The 20,768-nt window shown below is 49.4% G+C and overlaps 1 protein-coding gene across 1 annotated transcript in view; it reads left to right on the forward strand.

Annotated features, from left to right (window-relative positions):
* The window catches only part of CALN1 (calneuron 1), a 483,031-nt gene that overhangs the window by 223,843 nt on the left and 238,420 nt on the right, over positions 1 to 20,768 (forward strand). The window contains exon 3 of the mRNA XM_039238081.1: positions 16,998 to 17,141. Coding sequence (XP_039094012.1) covers positions 16,998 to 17,141 — 144 coding nt within the window. The remainder of the gene's footprint in view (positions 1 to 16,997; positions 17,142 to 20,768) is intronic.

Raw genomic sequence — 20,768 nt, forward strand, 5'->3', positions numbered from 1 at the left:
TTTTGTTAAATGGAGGAATAGTTGACAAACGACATGATATTACTTTCGGGTGCACAACATAATGGTTCCATGTTCGTATACATTGGGAAATGATCACAGTAAGTCTAGTTAATATCCATATATAGTTACACCACACATAGTCACAAAATGTATTTTTTGTATGTTGAACGCTTTTGAGATCTACCCTTCTAGCAACTTTCACATGTGCAATAAAGTATTATTAACGATGCTCATGCTGTGTACCACATCCCCATGATGTTTATTTTATAACTGGAACTTTGTACCTTTCAACCCCCTTCACTTATTTCGCCCACCCCCCTTCCCTTCCCACCTCTGGCAGCCACCAGTCTGTTCTCTGTGTCTGTGAGTTCCGGTTTTGTGTGTTTGTTTTTGAATTCCAAAACAAAGGGAGATTACGTGGTATGTGTCTTTCTCTGTGAGTCACTTCGCTTTGCATAACGGTATCCTCAAGGTCCATCTGAATCATTGTGAGCAGCAGGATTTCATTCTTTTTTATGGCTGAGTGGTATTCCACCGCATACATATAACCCATCTTCATTCTGTCATTTCATTCATTAATTCATAGATGGACACTTAAGCTGCTTCCACATCTTGACTGTTGTACATAATTCCACAGCGAACATTAGGGGCATAGATCTTTTTGTGTCCATGTTTCTGTTTTCTTTGGATAAATACCCAGAAGTGGGATTGCTGGACCATATGGTAGTTCTGTTTTGAATTTTTTGAGGAGCCTTCTGCTGTTTTCCACACTGGCTGCCCCAATTTATGTACGCAAGGGCTTCCCGTTCCCTGCAGCCTTCCCAGCACAGGTCATTTCTTGTCTTGGTGATAACAGTCATTCTGACAGGCACGACCTGATATCTCATTGTGATTTTGGTTTGCATCTCCCTTATGATTGGTGATGTGAAGCACCTTTTTATGTACATACAGGCATCTATATATCATCTTTGGGCCGAGGCAGTTGTTTTTTTTGGTTTTGTTTTGTTTTGTTTTGTTTTTTTAAATGTGGAGATGGTAGAATATAAAAATAAGGCTTTTTTTTTAAAATTTACAAATAGTTTATTGTGAGGCAGCGTTTTAACACACAAATGAGACCACATCACACTTGCGCTCAGCAACCTGCTATGGCTCCCACCACACTCAGAGTAAACCCCACAGTGCTGACAGTGGCCTACAAGGCGCTACACCATCTGCCTTCCCACCCCTGTCTCCCGATGTCACCACCTACTTCTCTCCCTGCTCACTCGCTCCACCCCACCCCAGTCACCTGGCTTCCTCCAGCCTATGGGGGCGCATGTGTGCCTAGAGAATAGCAGTGACTGTTCCCTAGGTCTGGAACACTCCTCCGCAGATAACCCGTGGACCACTCCTCTTTCAGTTCTTTGTTCAAATGTCTTCTCCTTGCAGATCCATTGCCCTAACCTCTGGATTTACATTGCAACCCCCCGCCCCCATGATTCTGCAGTGCTATCCACTACCTTCCTCTGTCTTGTCTTTTCCATAGCGCCTGCTGCGCCCCTATGCCCCGTGTTACTTACTTTACCAAGGGCCTACTGTTTACTGTCTGTCTTCCCTCTTGGTGGGCAAGCACATGGGGTCGGGAATCTCTGCTGTGCCCATGATGCGGATTGAAATTCAAAAGCAAACACACAAAACCGGAACTCACAGAGAAAGAGAATAGACTGGTGGTTTCCGGGGACAGGAAGAGTAGGGCGAACAGTCATTGCTAATTCCTAGGTGCACATGAGCGGGGTATGCTGGAGGAAAGGCAAGGACACCAGGTGACCGGGGTGGAGTGGAGCAAGTGAGCGGGGAGAGAAGTAGGTGGTGATAGCGGGGAGACGGGTGGGGAGGCAGATGGTGTAGGGCCTTGTAGGCCACTGTCCTCACTGTGGGTTTTACTTCGAGCGAGGTGGGAGCCATATCCTGGCTCCTAAAAGTAAGTCGCACACAGTAGATGCCAGCAGCTATTTATTGGCTGATGATGAATCTGACAAACAAAACTCATTCGCACTAGAAAATTAATAGTAAAAAATTTCCACAAGTGAAAAAATTTAATGGATGTAATTCTATTTGATATGGTTTTTGGCTATCTGTATTTTTCCTTTTGGGGGGACATGTGTGCCTTTTTCCATTGTTCCGTTGGACCATTCTAGTACAATCTTTTGCGTATCAGACTATCCCTTCGTCTGCTGCATGTCAATGTATTTTGGCTTCCTTTTCCCACGTTGCTTTTTTGCCTTCATCTGTTTTTTAAAAGTATGAGTCTGTTTTCAGTTCTTTAGAAAGATGTTCGGGGTTTTTTTGCCATCCAATTTACTGTTTTAATTACCTTTATTTTTTAATTTTTCAAAAGCAGATCTGGGCAGATGTGTGATGTACAGTTGTGACTTAATATTTTCCAAGTTCTCACCTGATGACGGCAGCCCCGTGACCATCCTTTTCTCTGTGGGTCTGATTGTTGCTTCATCATGCTGTTTACTTCCATGATTCGGAAGTCTGTGCGGTCGTGAGTGGCCCGTTAGCTTCCTCCCAGCCGGGTCACCTGCTCTGTAGGAGAAATCAGGAATGATGTACGTGTGTGCACGCATGTGTGTGCCTACTGCACACACTTGTGTGTTCTGGAAGAGTTGGCCGACTCTCCTGGGACTCACTCGGAATTAAGTGTCTGGGTAGCGCTCCTAAAGCAATTGCCCCCCTTTTCTGAGCTGGCCTTTTAATATCAGAGGGCTGGGTTGAGGTCAGTCTGCCTCAGCTGATTTCAATTTTATTTCTCAGGCTCCAGGCAGCACGAGGCTCTGAAAATAGTCTCTCCAAAGGTGCAGACTCATTTTGTTAGAGACCCAGCCTGTTAAAACAAAATGAGAGAGTTGGCAGTTTCAAGCAAATAAATTGCTTCCTATTGATAATGGGATATTTATGGAACCTGCGGTGCAGAACAATTTCTTTCGCATCCAGGCCCTTTATCAGTGATCAGGAAGGCAAAACGGAGTGGGAAGCGGTGTGGCCAGAGTTGACGGGAAGGCGTATGGCGTGTGGGAATTTGGTGAGCCGAGGGAGGGAGCCGCCCTGTGGGCCTCCTCTGGGTGGCCAGCATCAGTCCTGCGCCTCTCCCTTCTCACACTTGACCAAGGGGACTTGGGCTCAGGTTGTCTTAGATTTCATCTGGCTACCTTTCTTTAGGCGTCAACTCCAGGACTGATTCTATTCGTGAGGCCAGTAGGAACGAGACCTGGGCCATGTTTATGTGTGCCCTTGCATGTGAGAAAAGGAAGGACCGGTTCCATGGGTTAAAATGGACAGATTACACGATGGAAGGGGAATCCTTTCCTGGATGGGAGCCAATTTCTCCAACTCCCACCGTGTATCATTTTGCCCTGAGTCTCAGGGCCATGAATTATTTGGAGGATGGCTTTATGAGGATTTTTGTTTTGTCGGCTGAGCTGCCCAGGCAGCGTTCGAGTCTTTCGGACCCTCTTTTAGGCCCTTGGCCCCGCCTCGGTTGAAGATTGCGCAGGAGGGGTGAATTTGACGTGGATAAGTCAAGTAAACAGGTGTGGCCATCGCTGTCCTCTTGTGCTGCTGGGTCAGCCTGTAGAACTGGTGGATGCCTCTGGCCAGGAGGGCCCGCCTGTGACCCGAGCCTGTTCCAGGCAGGGCAGAGGTCGGGGCAGGCAGTAGCCCTGGGCTGGAGGTGCAGCTGGGAGGTTTCAGACCTGCAAGGACTAAATCTGTCATTCAGCAGGTATTAGGGGTTAAGATGGGTGGGCTGGGGGCGCCTGGGGGGCTCAGTCAGTTGAGCATCTGACTTTTGATTTAGGCTTGGGTCATGATCTCTCCGTTCGTGGGATCGAGCCCCACTATCAGAACGTAGAGCCAACTTGAGATTCTCTCTCTCTCTGGTCCTCTCCCTGCTCATTCTCTCCCTCCCTCTCCATCTCTTTAAAAATGAATAAATAGGGGCGCCTGGGTGGCTTAGTCGGTTAAGCATCCGACTTTCGCTTAGGTCATGATCTCGCGGTTCGTGGGTTCGAGCCCCGCGTCGGGCTCTGTGCTGACTGCCAGCTCAGAGCCTGGAGCCTGTTTCAGTCTGTGACTTCCTCTCTCTCTAACCCTCCCCTGCTCACGCTGTCTCTCTCTCTCTCCTAGAAATAAATAAAACATTTAAAAAAATAAAAATAAAAATAAATAAATAAACAAACAAACAAAAGATTAGTAGGGACTACAAAACCCAGACTTTTCTCTGACCTTCCAGAATACAACCTCCCTGGAACTCTGGAAAGGTGGTTAAGTAGGCGGTGGTATGGAGGTGGGTAGCGTGCACTGCATCGTTGGTGGTGAGTGAGAGCTGATTGCTCAGTGGAGGGGCAGGAAACAGGATGATCCCACTGCCGGCACCGTGATGGAAGAGGCCATTGATTCAGGGGTGACAGAGGTCCCGGGACAGGCTCATGAGGTGCTGGGGGAGAGAGAGTCTGATGGGATGAAAAGAGTGAGTGCCAGAGAGTAATAATGAAATAGAGGCTACCCTGGGGAAACCAAGACAACGGGACAGGCCAGCGCGCCTCCAAGTGTGGCCCCTGATCTATTCGTGCGGAGTGAATACGGTTTAGTGAACCAGGGTGTGCATCGAAAAGAAGGAAAGAGACTAAGATATACCAGAGCGTGTCACCTCCAGAAAGGGTGTGTACTGTTCCGGGAAGTATGTGTTCGAAGAGGTGGAAAATGAAGTTTAGGAGAGTAGACTCGGGGGCCAGAAGCCCTGGGTTCAGATCACTGTCCTGACACAACCACATGGCCTCGGGTGAGGGGTGGTGACATGAGCCTACCTCATGGGTTGTGAGGCATAAATGAGCTCATATACCGGGGCGCCTGGGTGTCTCCCAGGCGGTTAAGCACCTGACTTCAGCTCAGGTTATGATCTTGTGGCTGGTGAGTTGAAGCCCTGCATCCGGTGAGCTCAAGCCCCACTTTGGGTGAGCCCTGCTTCTCTCTGTCTCTCTCTCTCCCTCTCCGCCCCTCGCTCACTTGTGCCTTCTCTCTGTCTCAAAAAAAAAAAAAAAAAAATGAGCTAATATACCAAGAATGCTCAGAGCAGTGCCAGATACAGACGGAGCACATAATCAATGTTAGCTATTACATAAGAGTGGGAACAGAAGAAATTGCTGATGTTTGACCATTTTTTACCTATACAGAAGCAATTTTATGTGGTTCACCCCAATACACACACGTACGCACACCTTCTATGAGTATGACAGCCACATTATGCATCTGTCATGATGTGCAATGCATTTCTTACCATGGGACAGAATAAAAAGGCCGTAGGCTATGCTGGCTTTCCCTAGTAGGCGGGGCATGGCCATGAGGGTGATATCAGTTTTAATAAACAAGTGTTATACTTTTGTAGGCTTTTGCTCTGAAGGTGCCCATGACGTGTTCTTTTGCTGTCTTTGTCTGTCACTCTTCCATTCATTGTCATTTAAGGATGGATGGATGTGCGGGCTTCCTAGAGGGCCCCCTTACTCAGTGGTGGGTCGCACGGAAGGCCCGAGCCCCCCTCATGTTCAGCCCCGGACCTCCTTCCTGGCCATTCTAGAGCCTTGTGTGCAGGGCTGCACAAAGCCTTCTCCCTTAGCATGAAGTCCCAGAATCAAAACACAGCTGTACTTCCTTTAAAATTAATCCGGGGCGCCTGAGTGGCTCAATCGGTTAAGCGTCCAACTTCAGCTCGGGTCATGATCTTGCAGGTTTTTGGGTTCAAGCCCCACATCGGGCTCTGTGCTGATAGCTCGGAGCCTGGATGGAGCCTGCTTTGGATTCTGTGTCTCCTTCTCTCTCTGCCCCTCACTGCTTGTGCTTGCTCTCTCTCAAAAATAAATAAATATTAAAAAAGTTACTCTTTCCCCTGGAGCGCCCGGGTGGCTCAGTCGGTTAAGCGTCCAACTTCGGCTCAGGTCACCATCTCACCGTTTGTGAGTTCAGGCCCCATGTCGGGCTCTGTGCTGTCAGCACAGAGCCTGCTTCAGACCCTCTGTCCCGAAATCTCTCTGCCACTCCCCTGTGTGCACTCTCTCAAAATAAATAAATAAGCTTTAAAATACTAATCTTTTCCTCATTACAAAACAAAAACAATAAGAACCCCTCAGGCTTCCTTGGGCTTGGTTCCTGGTCCTTCTGTTATAAAGTTATGTTCTGTTTCCAGCCTAGGAGAGATCACAGTGGTCAAGAGAAAGACCTGGTGTCTAGAATGGTCCTCTGTGAGGGCCAGAGAAGGAATCTGACTTTTAGCCACTAAGCTGTCCTCCACATTCCCCTCCCACTGTGGGCTCAGAGTGGGTCCCCCTCTCCCCAGTCGGGGTCCTAGTTGCTATTTCGGTCTCCTGGGACATGGCCCCCGGCGCCTAGAATGGTGCTGACACGCAGGATGGGCCCAAGACATATTTGTTGGATTGAATGGAATTGAGTGATCGGAAGAGAAATTTAGCTTCTCAAGAGGATGGAGTGTGAACCACTCTTGAGAGGATGTCTCTTGCTCTCCACTCCGCTTGCCTCTGGTTTATTTCTGGAACTTGGATCTGGTTCCTTTGGCCTCCACATGGGTGCTAAATCCACAGAATGATTCTGTTTTCTCAGATGTTAATTATTCTCTGATCTCAGGATATTAACGTTTGTAACACAGAAACAGATTGACTTAATGAAAAATTAATCATATTGATTATCACCATCTTGTTCACAGATAAATTTCACACGGTTTGCTGCCTGTGATCTTGCCTTCGGTGCCAAAAGGTCCCACGCCTGCTTTCTGTCCTGGGCTATTTGCCTCGTTTTCTCTGAGAAGGTGCTGTTGCTGTGTGAGACGTGACTCCTTTTGTGAGGAGACACCAGGCTTGTCCCCATGAGGCTGTGGGGGTCCATGCTGGGCCACGGGAGGTGCACTATCTCCTCCTGGGGCAAACGGCCCCACATCCTGCCCTGGAAGCAGATCTAGTCTGGGGTCAGGAGCATAGCTCTCCCCCACTCACCCCTCTCCTTCCTTTGTCAGGGGAGCCCTCCTTCCCTATGAGCCTCAGCTCTGTTGTGTCAGTGGTGTGTGTGCACACACACACACACACACGCGTTCCCGGCCACCTCCGCTGGGCCAGGTCTGTGCTGAGTGTCAGGTTTCCTCCGGGTCCGTGATTACCTTGAAAGTCTTTTCAGACAATATCTGAATTGCCTTCCTTTCCTCGAAGTCTTTCCATAAAATCGTCCGGACCTTGAACTTCAGGAACTCGAAGCCTCTCAAATGATAACTGGATGAAAGGAATATCTCATAGGAGATTGAGATTCAGCGCATATAAATGGCATGAAAGGGAGGATGGCAACAATCAATACTGCCTTTTGGAGAGTGTGATATTGTGATAAAATAAATGTATATTTGATCTTCTTCCCTGGTCCCGGAAGCTCCCAAAGGCCTTGGATCCTCTGGTGTGGTAAAAGAGGGTCTGTTGTCTGCTAATGGGAAGACTGGTGGCTGGGGTCCTTGGATCATTTCAGGATGGGGGCTGGTTGTCAGAAAGACCGAGGTACGATGAGAAGGTCAGAGCTTTAAGCCTCATGTCCCAACCTCCGGGGAGGGGAGGGGCTACAGATTGAGTTCGATTTCTGGGGGCCAGCAATTTAACGAGCCAGGCGCACATAACGCAACCTCCACAGAAGCCCTAAATGATAGGGTTTAGAGAACTTCTGGGCTGGTGAGCGCTTTGAGGTGCTGGGAGGGTGGTGTGCCCAGAGAGGGTATGGAAGCTCCATGCCCCCTCCGCCCCCTCCCGTATCTTTTCTTGGGCATCTCTTCCATTTGACTGTTCCTGAGTTGTATCCCTTATAATAAACCAGGAAATGTCAAGTAAGGCGGTTTCCAGAGTTCTGTGAGCCACTCTAGTGTTGATCAAACCTGAGGCGGGATTGTGGGAACCCCAGACTTTATTATTACTGTTCTTTTTTAATGCTTATTTTTGAGAGAAAGTGAGCACTCGAGCAGGGGAGGAGCAGAGACAGGGAGATGAAGAATCCAAAGCAGGCTCTGGGCTCTGAGCTGTCAGCACAGAGCCTGACGCAGGGCCTGAGCTCACAAACTAGACCATGAGATCATGACCTGAGCTGCAGTCAGGCGCTTAACCGACTGAACCACTCAGACGCCCTGGGAACCCCAGATGTCATAGCTGGGCATTCAGAAGTACAGGTAGCCTAAACTTGCGTCTGGTGTCTGAAGTGAGGTCAGTTTTGTGGGGCTTCATCTGTAACGTCTGCACTCTCTGTGAGTAGTTAGTGTCAGAGTTGATGAAAGCACTGGACACTGGATTGATGTCCAGAGACTTGGAGAATTCGCTGGTGCCCCACCCCCACCCCCCCACCCCACCCCCGCCAGCTGGGATCAGAAGTGTTGTGAGTGGAAATGCATCCTAGTGGCCAACTTGGTAACAACATGTTTTAAGCCCCTTAAAATGTTCCTGCCCTTTATCCAGGAGCTCATGCCTGGGATATCATCTTAAGGAAATGATCCTCAAAACACATGAACATTTCCATACAAACATTTCCAAGGCAGCACTATTTAAGAGTAGAAGTGATCTAAATGTCCCTCCCACGCTACGAGTATGGTGAACCCAGTTGAGCTATAGGCATATATATGATTGATGGAACACCATGTAGCCGTCAGAAGTGATGTTTTAAAGACTAATCAACTATACGGAAGATCGAGATGGTTGTGTGTTAAATGGGAGAAATCTACAAAGCTATAGAAAGTGCATGATTCACATTTCATTAAGAATATCTGTATGTAAAAAGTTTGGAATAAAGTGCCCTGCTATGTTAACCATGGCTATTGCTGGCTGGTGAATCAGCTTATTATTTTTTTTTCTTTATACACTTACGGGCCATTTTCACAAGGAGCGTCCGCGAATGTGTAACCTGCGAAATGTTTCGTTCTGTGCAGGTCTAGCTCTGGTCTTGACCCCAGAGGTCAAGTCCAGAGCCCCTCAAGACAGAAACTGCCCTCCTTTTCTCTCTTCACTCATCAGCATGTCTTTTTGTATAAAGACCCTCCAGCCTTTCTCACCCTCATGCATATTCACATCTAATTTAATGATTTTCCTTTCAGCCCTGCCTGGAACATTCTGTCCAACACAGTGTGCCCCTGGCTGGGATGGGCTTTCCTTGTTAGTGTCTGTTCTAATTTGCTTTGCTCTTTTACTGTTGGGGAATTTTCCATCAGCTTAAGCAAACTAGCATGCTAAAATCAATTCTGCTTTATCTGTGCAGGTGTAAAGTCTAGGGACAGATAAACTCTGTACCAGCTCCTAACCCCTTAGAAATGCCCTTAACTTTTTGACTACCTCGTGCCACCCAATTTTCGAAAATAAATGATTATTTTTCATGACCCGGGGATACAGAGTCTCTGTCTAGTTTCACCCCCTACGGAGTTACTGAGATGCTTTTCTTTCTGAATGCCAGCTAGGGGAGGACTTGGCTTTGTTTTTTAATTCAAGGTGCCATTTGGACCACGAGGTAAGAAAAAAGGCCAAGAGCATGGGGATAACTGAGATGAGCAGTATGAGCAGCACATCACTGGCCAACCAGCCTTGGGTGCTTTGAGGGCCTCTGAAGTTTTTCAACACTGGCTCTTCTCCGCTCCCGGGTTCCCAGTGACTCAGGGTGAGTGTGTGGCTGATGGACTTACCGGAGCCCTGCTCAACTCTGGATTCTAAACTTCGATCAGAGAGGCAGTTACGCTGCCCGGGAAGGATGGCCACTATCACCAGCCGTATCTTTTTGCAGGTGCCTCCTAACGGGAGCCCTGGGCTGCAACTCTCTTGGGAGAGTATATCCCTTTCGCCCCCTCGCCCACACTGCCCCCTACCGGAAAGCCCTCTTTGTTGCACTAACTATAATTCTCAGCCTCCTTCCAGGCTCTCCTAGGGCTCACCTTGTTTTGTTTGAGACAGATTATGCTTAGATCCTGAGATTGCCTTTGCTGATAACTTATTTAATCAGGCTCATGGTGGGAATTATCATTTATAACAATAACCTTTCATGAGCCAGTAGCCTACAGGAGAATGCCCCTAAACTAGGGATAGATTATTGATGCTGTTGTTCAGGCCAAGGGGAAATAAAGCCCAAAGGTAGAGGTGCCCCTTTCTATGAGTTGGTTCTCAGTAGAGTCCATCCTTCCTCCTAAAAGTTGGGTATGCGCTGCCAGCTTAGGTCACTGGCTGCTGGGGCACGTAGCTAGCAGGTGACCCTACTCGTGTTGGCTGCTGGGGAAGCTGCTCTGAAGACTGTTAGTCCAGGGACTGTTACATGGCTTGCACCGCTGATCACGGGGAGATGCCCCACCTCTTCTTGAGGCTGCTGCACGGTTTAAGCACCACCGCCAACCAAGAGTAGCCTGGCATGGAGGGAACAGGTGTGCCAGGGTCTTTGGAGAGCTATTTAGAGCAGCGAAGAGTAGCCTTGCCCAGACCAAATACTCTCAAGTTGCTGGCAGCACCTCTTGGTTTTTAAAATGGAAAAGTCCATCGCGCGATGGCCACTGTTGCCCTTATAACGGTGACAGGGATACAGTGGTCCCCTCCACCTCAGATGCAAGAGTTGGATAAGAGGGTCCTAATATTCCAACTTCAAAACTATCTCAAAATGAACTCAAGCCACAAACAGGCTTTCAAAACATGGATTTGCAATCATAACACATCAGCAGGCGACGTGTCTCCTCCCCTGTGTAACTCCCAGGCGTTTTCTATTTCAACTTCTCTCTCTCATCTCCTGTGCACTCTCTCTTTTCCTCAGTAAATCTTGCGTCCTTTCAGCATCGTCTCTGAAACAGGACCCCCCTTAAACAGATAAAGAGCAAAGCAAAAGAGAAATGCCTCCAGGGTTGGGACCCCTCCTAGTTCATTACCATCTGAATCTGTGGAATTAGCCCAGAATGAATGAGCGCTTTGTTGAAATGGATGCAGTCACACCCTAAACAGCAAACAACCCAGGAGTTACCTTTAGCCCTTTGAAGAGATCACCAAGAAAAGGAATTCAGTTTAACAAAGGACGTCATACAAAAAGGCACCCAGCCCCACCCTGCCGCCCTCTCTGTGGCCTGTTGCCTCCGACTTATTGAAACCAATTAGTTGTATTTGTGGACTGATTGAACGGAATTAAATTGGAACTCATTCACGCTAAAACCCGCACCGGGATCGAACCGGCGTTTTATAGCCTTTCATGGTCATTCTGTTCCCATTTTCCGTTTTGGTTGGGTACTCAAGTATTACTGTCAGCAATAGCTAGTCCCATATTTCCAGAAGCTCACCAGACCTGGCTGGCTGGCTATCTTTAAGATCCTTCCCTTCCCTGTCTGAAAGTGTGCGCCTCCTGAATTCTCTCTCGGTTAATGTCACTGGTCCTCACCCCATCAGGCCAACTAGAAACCCCAGCATCATCCTCCAAGCCCCCTCTCCTAGACTCTGGAAACCTGAGCCTTCCTGGCTGACTGTTCAGAAAAGTCCCAGACCCTGCTAGCCATGCTGGTTTAAAAATCAGTCCAATCCGGGGGCGCCTAAGTGGCTCAATCAGTTAAGCGTCCAGCTTCATCTCAGGTCATGATCTCACAGTTTGTGAGCTTGAGCCCCATGTCAGCCTCTAGGCTGTCAGCACAGAGCCCACTTGTCCTCTGTCCCCTGCTCTCTCTGCCTTTCCCCTGCTCACGCTCGCTCTCTCAAAGATAAACATTAAAAAAAAATCGATCTGATCCTTTTTAGTTTTATCTTTTAATTTATAACCACCGAGGGGCTCCCTGTGACCTACAGCAAGGGCTTCCCAAAGTTTAACTATAAAATGCCAAAGCATGACTATTTCAGGCCTCGTGGGCTAAACTGTCACTGTCACAGCTTCTCAATTCAGGTGTGGTACCGAAGCAGTAGGAACAGTGTATGACACACACAGACAGTGTGTAAATGAACAAGCATGGATGCATTCCAAAATAACTTTATTTACAAAACGCGGGGGGGGGGGGGCTGGATTTGGCCACAGGCCACCGTTGGCAAACGGTGGCAACCCCTCCCCCCCAACTCATCTGCAGGCTCTCAAGGCCATCTTGCCCTCATCTCTTAATGTCAGACAATTCCGGTGTGATGCTTTCAAAGAGTCATCTCTCTTGTATGGAAGGACGTCCAAGAGGTTTTGTGTGGATTTGGATTATTGCTCTTTCCGTTCTCTGGTATTAAGATCCCGTTACCTCCCTGTCTCCCCAAATAGGCTATAATCTTCTCATAGCTTGGAAAGTTCCTTTTGCTACCTAACTGTTCTAGCACAGCAGATGGCCTGTATTAAGTCAACAGCAACTCTGCATTGAATGAATGACTGTATTAATCACCTCTAAGTATTCGTTTGTCTTTCACAGAGAAGGTGGAAAGCCCTCGAAATCTCTTTTCTCATCGACCCAGCTTAATTCTCCTGAATAAAGACCAGGAGGCTCCTATATCGTACTTTCTGGTCCACTTATGTGGGTATTTAATAATTGCCTTGTGGATCTGCCTGTCTCCGGTTTTGCCATTTCTCAGTGACGTCTATCGACAGAACACATCTGGCTCGTTAACAGAGCGATCACTTCTTGTGGCTAAAGCCTGTACTCTTCCTAAAGACACATTTCTGGGGAGACTAAACAGATTTTGCATCTCACGGGGACTGAGATGGGAAAAACTGTTGTTCTTCATTACCGAGGCGAGTTTGCAAATGAGCACTATGAATTTCCGCTACTTCTTCAAGGCCAGAACGCTAGCTGACGCCTGTGGACTCTGGCTGGTGTCTGGTGTCGGGATGTCATCATCTCAGGCGCACTGTACTGGGGCGGCCCGATGGGCGAGTCCGTTCTGTATGATAGCCCGGCCTCTGCTGGGGTTTTTGCCCAACTGGCTATGTCCCTAGGCAGCGTCAGGAGACCAAAGCCTAGTACCTATGAGGCAAGTGGTCCAGTGGTGGCTCTGATATTTTTAAGAAAATACGCTTGCTGGCTTAACGAGAAGTAAATCTGTTGGGCTCTAGAGCAGCGCGATTTCTTGTCCAGACCTTGCCTGGCCCCAGGACATCAGGGAAGAGGGGCACTTACGCGTTCACTTTCATACCCCGCAAACGGGCAGTGGAACAGGCTCTTGTCACCGCCACTGTCCCCTCTACCGTGGCCTGCAAAGGCATCTTGGAGGTGGCAGAATCGTATACTGTTGCCTCATGTGCCCGTCTTGTGTGAGCATGAAATGCACGTAAAGACCAAAAGCACAGCACACTTATGTAATTCTGAGGCACCGGGGACTTTAGCCCAGAGAAGGGATAAATTCCAGGGAAAAGCAGTCCATGTTACTGGGTTGCTCCTGAAACTCAATCTGCGGTTCTCACTTCCCAAGGATGTGGCCAGTGGCCAGAGCCTCTCTGTGTCACCAGCAGGCTGCCCCGTAGCCATAGGCAGGGGGTCCTGGCCTGCGCCCGGGTCTCCGCGGGTTTTATGGGCATATTTCTCACACCCTGTTCTGCTATTAAAAATAAAAATAAAACGAGGCACACATCACATGTCTTCGGCTGCAAGACCCATTTCCTTCTAATAAGCTTCTTGTTTGCCTGGGCTTTCCCAACCCTGGAAGGATTAAATCTCCAGAGGTTCCCGTTATGGATTTCTAGTTTTGTACTTTTTTTTTGGTCCCTCTCTGTTACTTTGAAAGAAAATGAAGTTAGTGAGCCTCTGCAGACACACACACACACACACACACACACACACACACACTGTACCTGGGAGCCAGGAGGGCAAACAGAAGTACAGCTTTGTCCCACTTCTGGGGGTGGGGGATGGCACAGAAGCACAGAACTCTAAGCTGATGTGACCTGCGCTGTGCCGGCTTAGGCTGGAGCAGGGCTGGCCTGGTTACTTACGGCAGAAGGGCAAACCGTGGGGGTTTGAAGCCTCGGGGGAACCTGTCCCTTCACAGGGCAGTTCCGGGGTGGACGCTGTCTGATGGCAGGGGCCCAAGGCCAGGGACAACTGTTGAGTAGCCCAGGCAGTGAGGTAGGGGACAGGAGGCACACCCATCAAGGCCCTTGTTTCCAGGCCAAGTTCACAAGCATCCTTGGCCCGGCCTCTCCGGGGCATCCAGTGTAGGGACACAGGCTTGTTCATTTGTAAAGTCTAGGACACACAAGGGACCCCAGGAATGAGGCCAGGCCCTGTCAACAGAAGGTGATCGCCCTGTCAGAGTGAACGCAATAGCCAGGGAGCTCAGGATTGAGTCAGAGGAAGGAGGGTGGAGATGTGACTTGGGAAAGAAGGACAGGGGGCAGAGCTCAGCCCGAAGCTGGCCATCCAGATGGCCTCCCTAGGACCCCGGACTCTTCTTTGACTCCAGGCTCGGCCCCTGTCATCACCTGACATTTTCTACTGCTGCGTGCTTTGTGCCAGTTCTGAAAGTAGAGGCCTAATGTAGAGGCAGGAACCCAACCCATTTTTCAGAAGGGGAGATGGAGGCTGAGGGAGAAGCCTGCCCCCATTGCAGGGCTGAGCCAGACTGACTTCCCACCTCGGGAGACCCCGTGTCTGCATCTGCCTGCCCTTGGCATCTGGGCTCAGGCCATATGAGGCTGTGGTCTCTACCCCACTGTCCTTGAGTGCCGAGTGCCATGACCTCAAGCTGAGCTGTGGCTCTGAGCTCTTTCCAGGCCACCTGGGACTTGGTAGGAAAACATATGGCCGCCTTAGGGAATCTTGGGCATGTTTCATTGGTGAGAAAAGCCCTAGAAGTGCAGACAAACCCCTGATTCAGAATTTGGACCAGACTGAAATTTTTTCTTTATCCTCAATGGAAAAAAAAGAGGGGCGTTTGAACAGCAGATTAATAGGGTATGAAGGAGAACACAGGCTTCCTGTTCTTCTCTTAAACGCTTTAACAATGTCCACAGATCCCCAGAAAAGGCCTGGAAGGACTTTAGGGATCCTCGTGGCCAACCCAGTTCATTTTACACATGAACAATCTGAGGCCTCGGGGTTTGGCTGTGGACCTAATTAGCTAATGCGCCTGGCCAGGAGCCTAGGGTCGCTCACAGCTCACAGGCTGGTTTTCTGTCTGCTGGAGCCCACACTCACTCTCAGAAAGCATTCGGCATGCAGAATCCACACTCGTGGTGAATCTGCTACTTGTATATGATCCTTACTTGTGCAGGGAGGGTCTTCCATGAGACAGCTCTCTGGGTAGCGCCCCCTTCCGAGTGTGGGTGGGAGTACCAAGATGGATGGCCCACTGACCCGTAGCACGAAGGGAGGGAACATATCATCATTGGCCGTGGTGAGCATAGATGCTTTTGTGGAAGGACTTGCCACGATCGGGGCAAGTAAAAGGAAGACAAGGCGTTTCCGGTGGAAATACTGTCTGGGATAGTGCAGCAGTCTGAAAATAGGGCCCCAGAGGGACGAGGTCCTTGTCCCTGGAGCCTGTAAATATTTCCTGGGGATAAAAGGCTTTTGCTGATGGTAAGTTGAGGATCTTGAGATGAGGAGCTTATCCTGGATTCCCTGGGTGGGCCCTGGATGCCTTCATATGTGTCCTGATAAGTGAGAGGCAGGGGAAGATCCTAGACAGGAGACGACAAGGTGATGGGGCCACGGAGGCAGAGACTGGAGTGAGCCGGCCACAAGCCAACGAGTGACAGGCAGCCACCAAGAGCTGGAAGAAGCAAGGGGACGGATTCTGCCTCAGGAGAGCACAGCCCCGTCCACACCTCGATTTTGGTCCAGTGATCCGGATTTCGTGCTTCTGGCTTCCAGATGGCGAGGGAATGAATTTCTGTTGTTTCAAGGCGCCACGTTCGTGGTGATTTGTTTCAGCAGCCACAGGAAGTCAGTGCCAACGGGAAGGGACAAGCTTGTTTGGGGAAGGGTGTGGCTCGAGGTATTCGCCGGGAGCACAGCCAGATATTTCGAGAAGTAGTAGGCAAATGGGTAAGTAAGGGCCAGTGTCTGGTGTTAGCTGGAGGAGTTCCTGCAAGCTTCCGCGTGGATCTTTCCTTCCGGGCTGGCGCCTAGGGCTCCGGAGGAGAGCCATGGTGCCCAGTGGATTGTTGTTCGTTCTCTGCGGTACTGAATCCCGTGCTCCTCGGGGACAGATGGCCACTACTTGTTGAACAGCATGATGGATGTTGGCAGCTGCTATACTTGGGCTTGCCCGGGCCTTATTGATGAAAAGTCAAAGCCGGCCAAGTCTGCTGTTCGGATCCCATTGACGAGCCTGTCATCTCCAGACACCGGTCTTGAATTCCCCGTGCCCTGCCTTGTGGTGGTGGCATGTGTGGCCCGGGACTGACGGGCTGCAGGGGCTCCAGAGGGAGAGGCTCTGGGTGGAATGCAGAACAGCTCAGGTTGGGGGTCAGGGGACGGGCGATCACCTGCCAAGTGGCATGATAGCGGAGCCCAGTTCTCCGCTGGTCTGGAGAGGATGTGATTAAAGATCCTTTTGGGCTTTTCTGACACTCTTATCGATCTGAGGTTGTTTATAGCCATGAAACAGCTGTAAATTAGAGGCATGAGATAAAAACAGCAGGATACTTAACTCCTGTCTTCCGGGGAGGTCGGAAGAGCCCTCTGCACCTCTCCCACAGCGGCAGGGAGCTGAAACACTGGTCAGCACAGGGGAATCTCTTCTCCTTTCCTGCAAAGGAATGGCCCAAGTTAAGAGGCAGCTCTCTCCTAAGCTCGTTCCTGCCCAGTCAGTGTCCTCAGTTAACGCAAGTTAGCGCAAGCTGAATGCAAGTTCAGCTGGGACCACCGTCCACCCGTGCACCGGCCGCGGTATTTTAGGACGGTCTGGGCCTTCCGAAGCTGGTTTTCTTTTTTCCCTTCTCTTCCTTGTTTCTCACCAATAATCTCAGTGCCACAGACCAAGCCATGTGACCATCGGACTTTCTTTGCTTCCCCCTCGTAGAGATCCGAGAGGCCTTTCGGGTGCTGGACCGAGATGGGAACGGCTTCATCTCCAAGCAGGAGCTGGGAATGGCCATGCGCTCTTTGGGGTACATGCCGAGCGAGGTGGAGCTGGCCATCATCATGCAGCGCCTGGACATGGACGGTGAGACCCCGGCACGCGGCGTGGCCCCTGAGATGAGCCCCAGCTTGTCAGCAAGACTCTCCCCCCCTCCACCCAAGTTTATTTATTTATTTTGAGACACAAAGAGTGTGAGCAGGGGAGGGGCAGAGAGAGAGGGAGAGAAGGAGAATCCCAAGCACTGTCAAGAGCCCCAATCGCAGAGCCCCATGAGGGGCTTGAACTCCCGAATTGTGAGATCGTGACCTGAGACAGAACCAAGAGTTGGACCTTTAACTGACTGAGCCACCCAGGTGCCTCAGCGCGACCTTTGTTTTAAAGGGCCTTGAACTTGGAGTCAAAAGACTTGGGTTCGTGTCTTGGTTTACATTTGAGGGCTAGATCAGCATTTTGCAGACGATATCCCACGGAGTCCCCAGGGCCTGCAGAGGTGCTTCTGAGACTGCCAATGGAGCAGGGTGAAGGAGGCTGGACTGGTGGAATGGCTACCATAATTCTTGCCACCTCCCCTCCCTCACTTTTAAAGAGCTTTACTGAGCTAGAACTCACACGCCATAAAATCCACCCACTTAAATCGTGTGACTCCGTGGTGTTTAGCGTATTCACAGACTTGGGTAACCAGTGCCATGATCAATTTTAGGACGTTTTCACCACTCCGAAAAGAAACTCGACCTCTTAGCTGCCACCTCTCAGTCCCTCTATGGCCCAAGCCCTAGGCAACCTCTAATCTACTTGTCTCAGTGCATTTTCCTCCCTGGGCATGTCATATAAATGGAATCCTACAAGGTGTAGCCTTTGTAACTGGCTTCTCTTACTTGCATAACGTTTGCAAGGTTTATCCATATTGTAGCACGTATTAGTATTTTTTTTTTTTCTTTTCTGTGGCCAAATCGTATGCCATTGTCTGGGCATAATAGCTTCTTTTCTCTTTGTTTTATTTACTGGGTTTCTATATACAACCTCACAGTGGTAGGGGGAGTGAGGCTTCACTGTACTTGAAAGAAGTTCGAAAAAAATGACACATTACATCTTTAAAGTTCTTTCCTGCCCTAAAAACCTCGACCCTCCCAGCATTTAGATTTTGCCTTGACCAATGGTCCCAGAAAAAAGCCTTATTTTTATTTTTGTTTCGGCACACACTCTCCCCCTCTGAAGAGCAGCTTGATCCCAGGTCTCAGGGGTCCAGCGTGGTGGGCATTGAAACTCTCAGGTAGAGCGTCAAGTACACAAGTAAAAATAGGAAGTGGAGGAGGGGGTCAGGAAGTCCTCCAGAGGAAAAGACTGTGGTAGGGAGGTGTTTGCTTGGCCTGCAGGCTGATTGGAAGAAAGTTCTCTCTCCTGTTGCCTTGCTGGAGTTGCCGGAAGGCTGATAATAAGGGTGGCCACATGGTGAATGAACCCCAGTGCCAACCACCAAGCGTGGCTGTGACCATTTATTTTCTGGTTCAGGAAAGGGATGTTTCTTCGGGGGGTTCAGTGGTAGGAGCCGCCCCAGTCTTGTCTCACAACTCTGATCGATTGCGATTCATCACGTCCTTGTGGGCCTGATTTGCCCTTGCTTTATTTTTTTATTTTTAAAAAAATTTTTTAAATATTTTATTTATTTCTGAGAGAGAGAGAGGCAGCGTGAGCAGGGGAGGGTCAGAGAGAGGGGGAGACACAGAATCTGAAGCAGGCTCCAGGCTCTGAGCTGGCTGTCAGCACAGAGCCCAATGCAGGGCTCGAACCCACGAACCGTGAGATCATGACCTGAGCCAAAGTCAGATGTTCAACCGACTGAGCCACCAGGTGCCCTTTGACCTTGTTTTATATTTAGCTGCTTGCTTTAGATATTACTGAAAACCTGGAGCCAAACACATATCGTATAGCAAAGTCTGGTTTCCACTGACTCCCCCGCTCATCATCATCTCAGAGACACATTTCCAGAAAAAGTTTCCCTCTTAAAATAATAGAAATCTTCATTTCTACCTCTGTTTATGGAACTGAGATTTTGCACTTTTGAGTCCCTGCCCACGACTCCTGTAACAAAACCTAAGTGGAATGGACTAGAAGCAAATGGAATTAGTTACGTTTAATAAAAAGACGAGCCAGGGTTCTTGTGGGTGAGTTACTCCTATGAAATCTTAGGATCCGCATCACAGTCCATCCTGTTCTTTGTGTCTCAGCTCACAGGGAGTTTTTACATTGTCGACCAAACTTCCCCTGATTCCCTCGACCAAACTTCCCCTGATTCCCTGAGGTCTTGGAGCCCCAGGGGATCTGGTGTGCTGGGTGGCAAATTTCCATTTGGGGACTCCGTTTAGGAGCTTTCAAGTTTCACCAGTTTATTTACAACTTATCTTACTCAGCCAGCAATGCTAGGTAGAACTTGCCAGGAGTTAAAAGAACTTCACAGCTCTCTTGCAGAGATTTTCTATTAGTTCCTTTAACAAAAGCTGAGGTCATCAGCCGCTTTGCAGGGATTCCATCAGGTAAAAACACATTTCTAGATTTTTCTAAATGTTCATTTATTTTTGAGAGAGAGCGTACAAGGGCAGAGAGAGAGAGAGAGAGACAGAGAGACAGAGAGACAGAGGATACAAAGCAGGCTCTGTTCTGACAGCAGAGAGCCCGATGTGGGGCTCGAAATCATGGACCGTGAGATCATGACCTCAGCTGAAGGCAGAGCCTCAACTGACTGAGCTGCCCAGGCGCCCTGAATTTCTTTACATTTGAAGCTCATCTTCTTCGAGGTTCCGTTTTGTTTCCTACAAAAGATTTAATACAGAACATACTAAGACAGGGCAGCAGTGTACGGAGAAGGAATTTCCTACCCAGTCTATTAATTGCCTAAGCGTGAAAAGAACTAAGCAATAGAGGCCCACTCTGAGTCTGAAATGTGTCTTTAAGAGTTGTGTAAGTGACGCTGCTAAGTGACAGTTCTGGGGTACTGCATTCCGGCTATGGATGGGCTGTTTTTTCAGCGGCTTTCTCTTAAACGGGCCTTTTGAGCTTCTGTTAAAACAAACAACAACAACAAAAAATAGGTCCTAATTGTATCCTTCCTTTCTAGCTTCTGTAACTGGGAGTTCTCCACAGAGATTTAGCCTTACTGAATTAAGTTATTCTCTGGCATGAAACTTCTGGAATGGCAGACACTTTTATGGGGATAATGCCAAAACAATGGGGTGTCTGGGCTGGAGCTTAGGATTCTTAGCTTGGAAGATGACGGTGCCTTGGGGCCCGCAGACCCTGGTGGCCGGGGGTGTCTCCCTCCATCCCAGCTGGCCATGATTAGGAACAGGTCTGGCCCACACACCGCTCTTCTCTTTCTGGGGTCCCTGCCGGTCTGCCCGATGGTGAGGTCATACCTTCGGCTCAAGGCCCGGCTGGAGTAGCCTAAGTGTGTCTGTGCAGCCAGTGTTGACACATGAGGCTTTCATTAGGTGCTTCCTCGGGAGTGGGGTGCCTTGGCGGCTAACAGTGAGCTCCCTGGATTAGGGAGCTCAGCGGGACTTCCTGGACACAGAGCCGGCAGGAGCCAGGCCTATGCAGCCTGGGTGCAGAGCTGGTTTTCCAGAGGACACAAGACCAGGCAGGCTGTCGGGGCCAGGATTGCCATCCGGGCCTGTGGCCAGTTTGCCTTCAGTGCGGCGACTGTGTGTGTGTGTG

This window comes from Hyaena hyaena, unplaced genomic scaffold (assembly GCF_003009895.1).
Source record: "Hyaena hyaena isolate Hyena2069 unplaced genomic scaffold, ASM300989v1 scaffold_135, whole genome shotgun sequence".
Taxonomy (NCBI): Eukaryota; Metazoa; Chordata; class Mammalia; order Carnivora; family Hyaenidae; genus Hyaena; species Hyaena hyaena.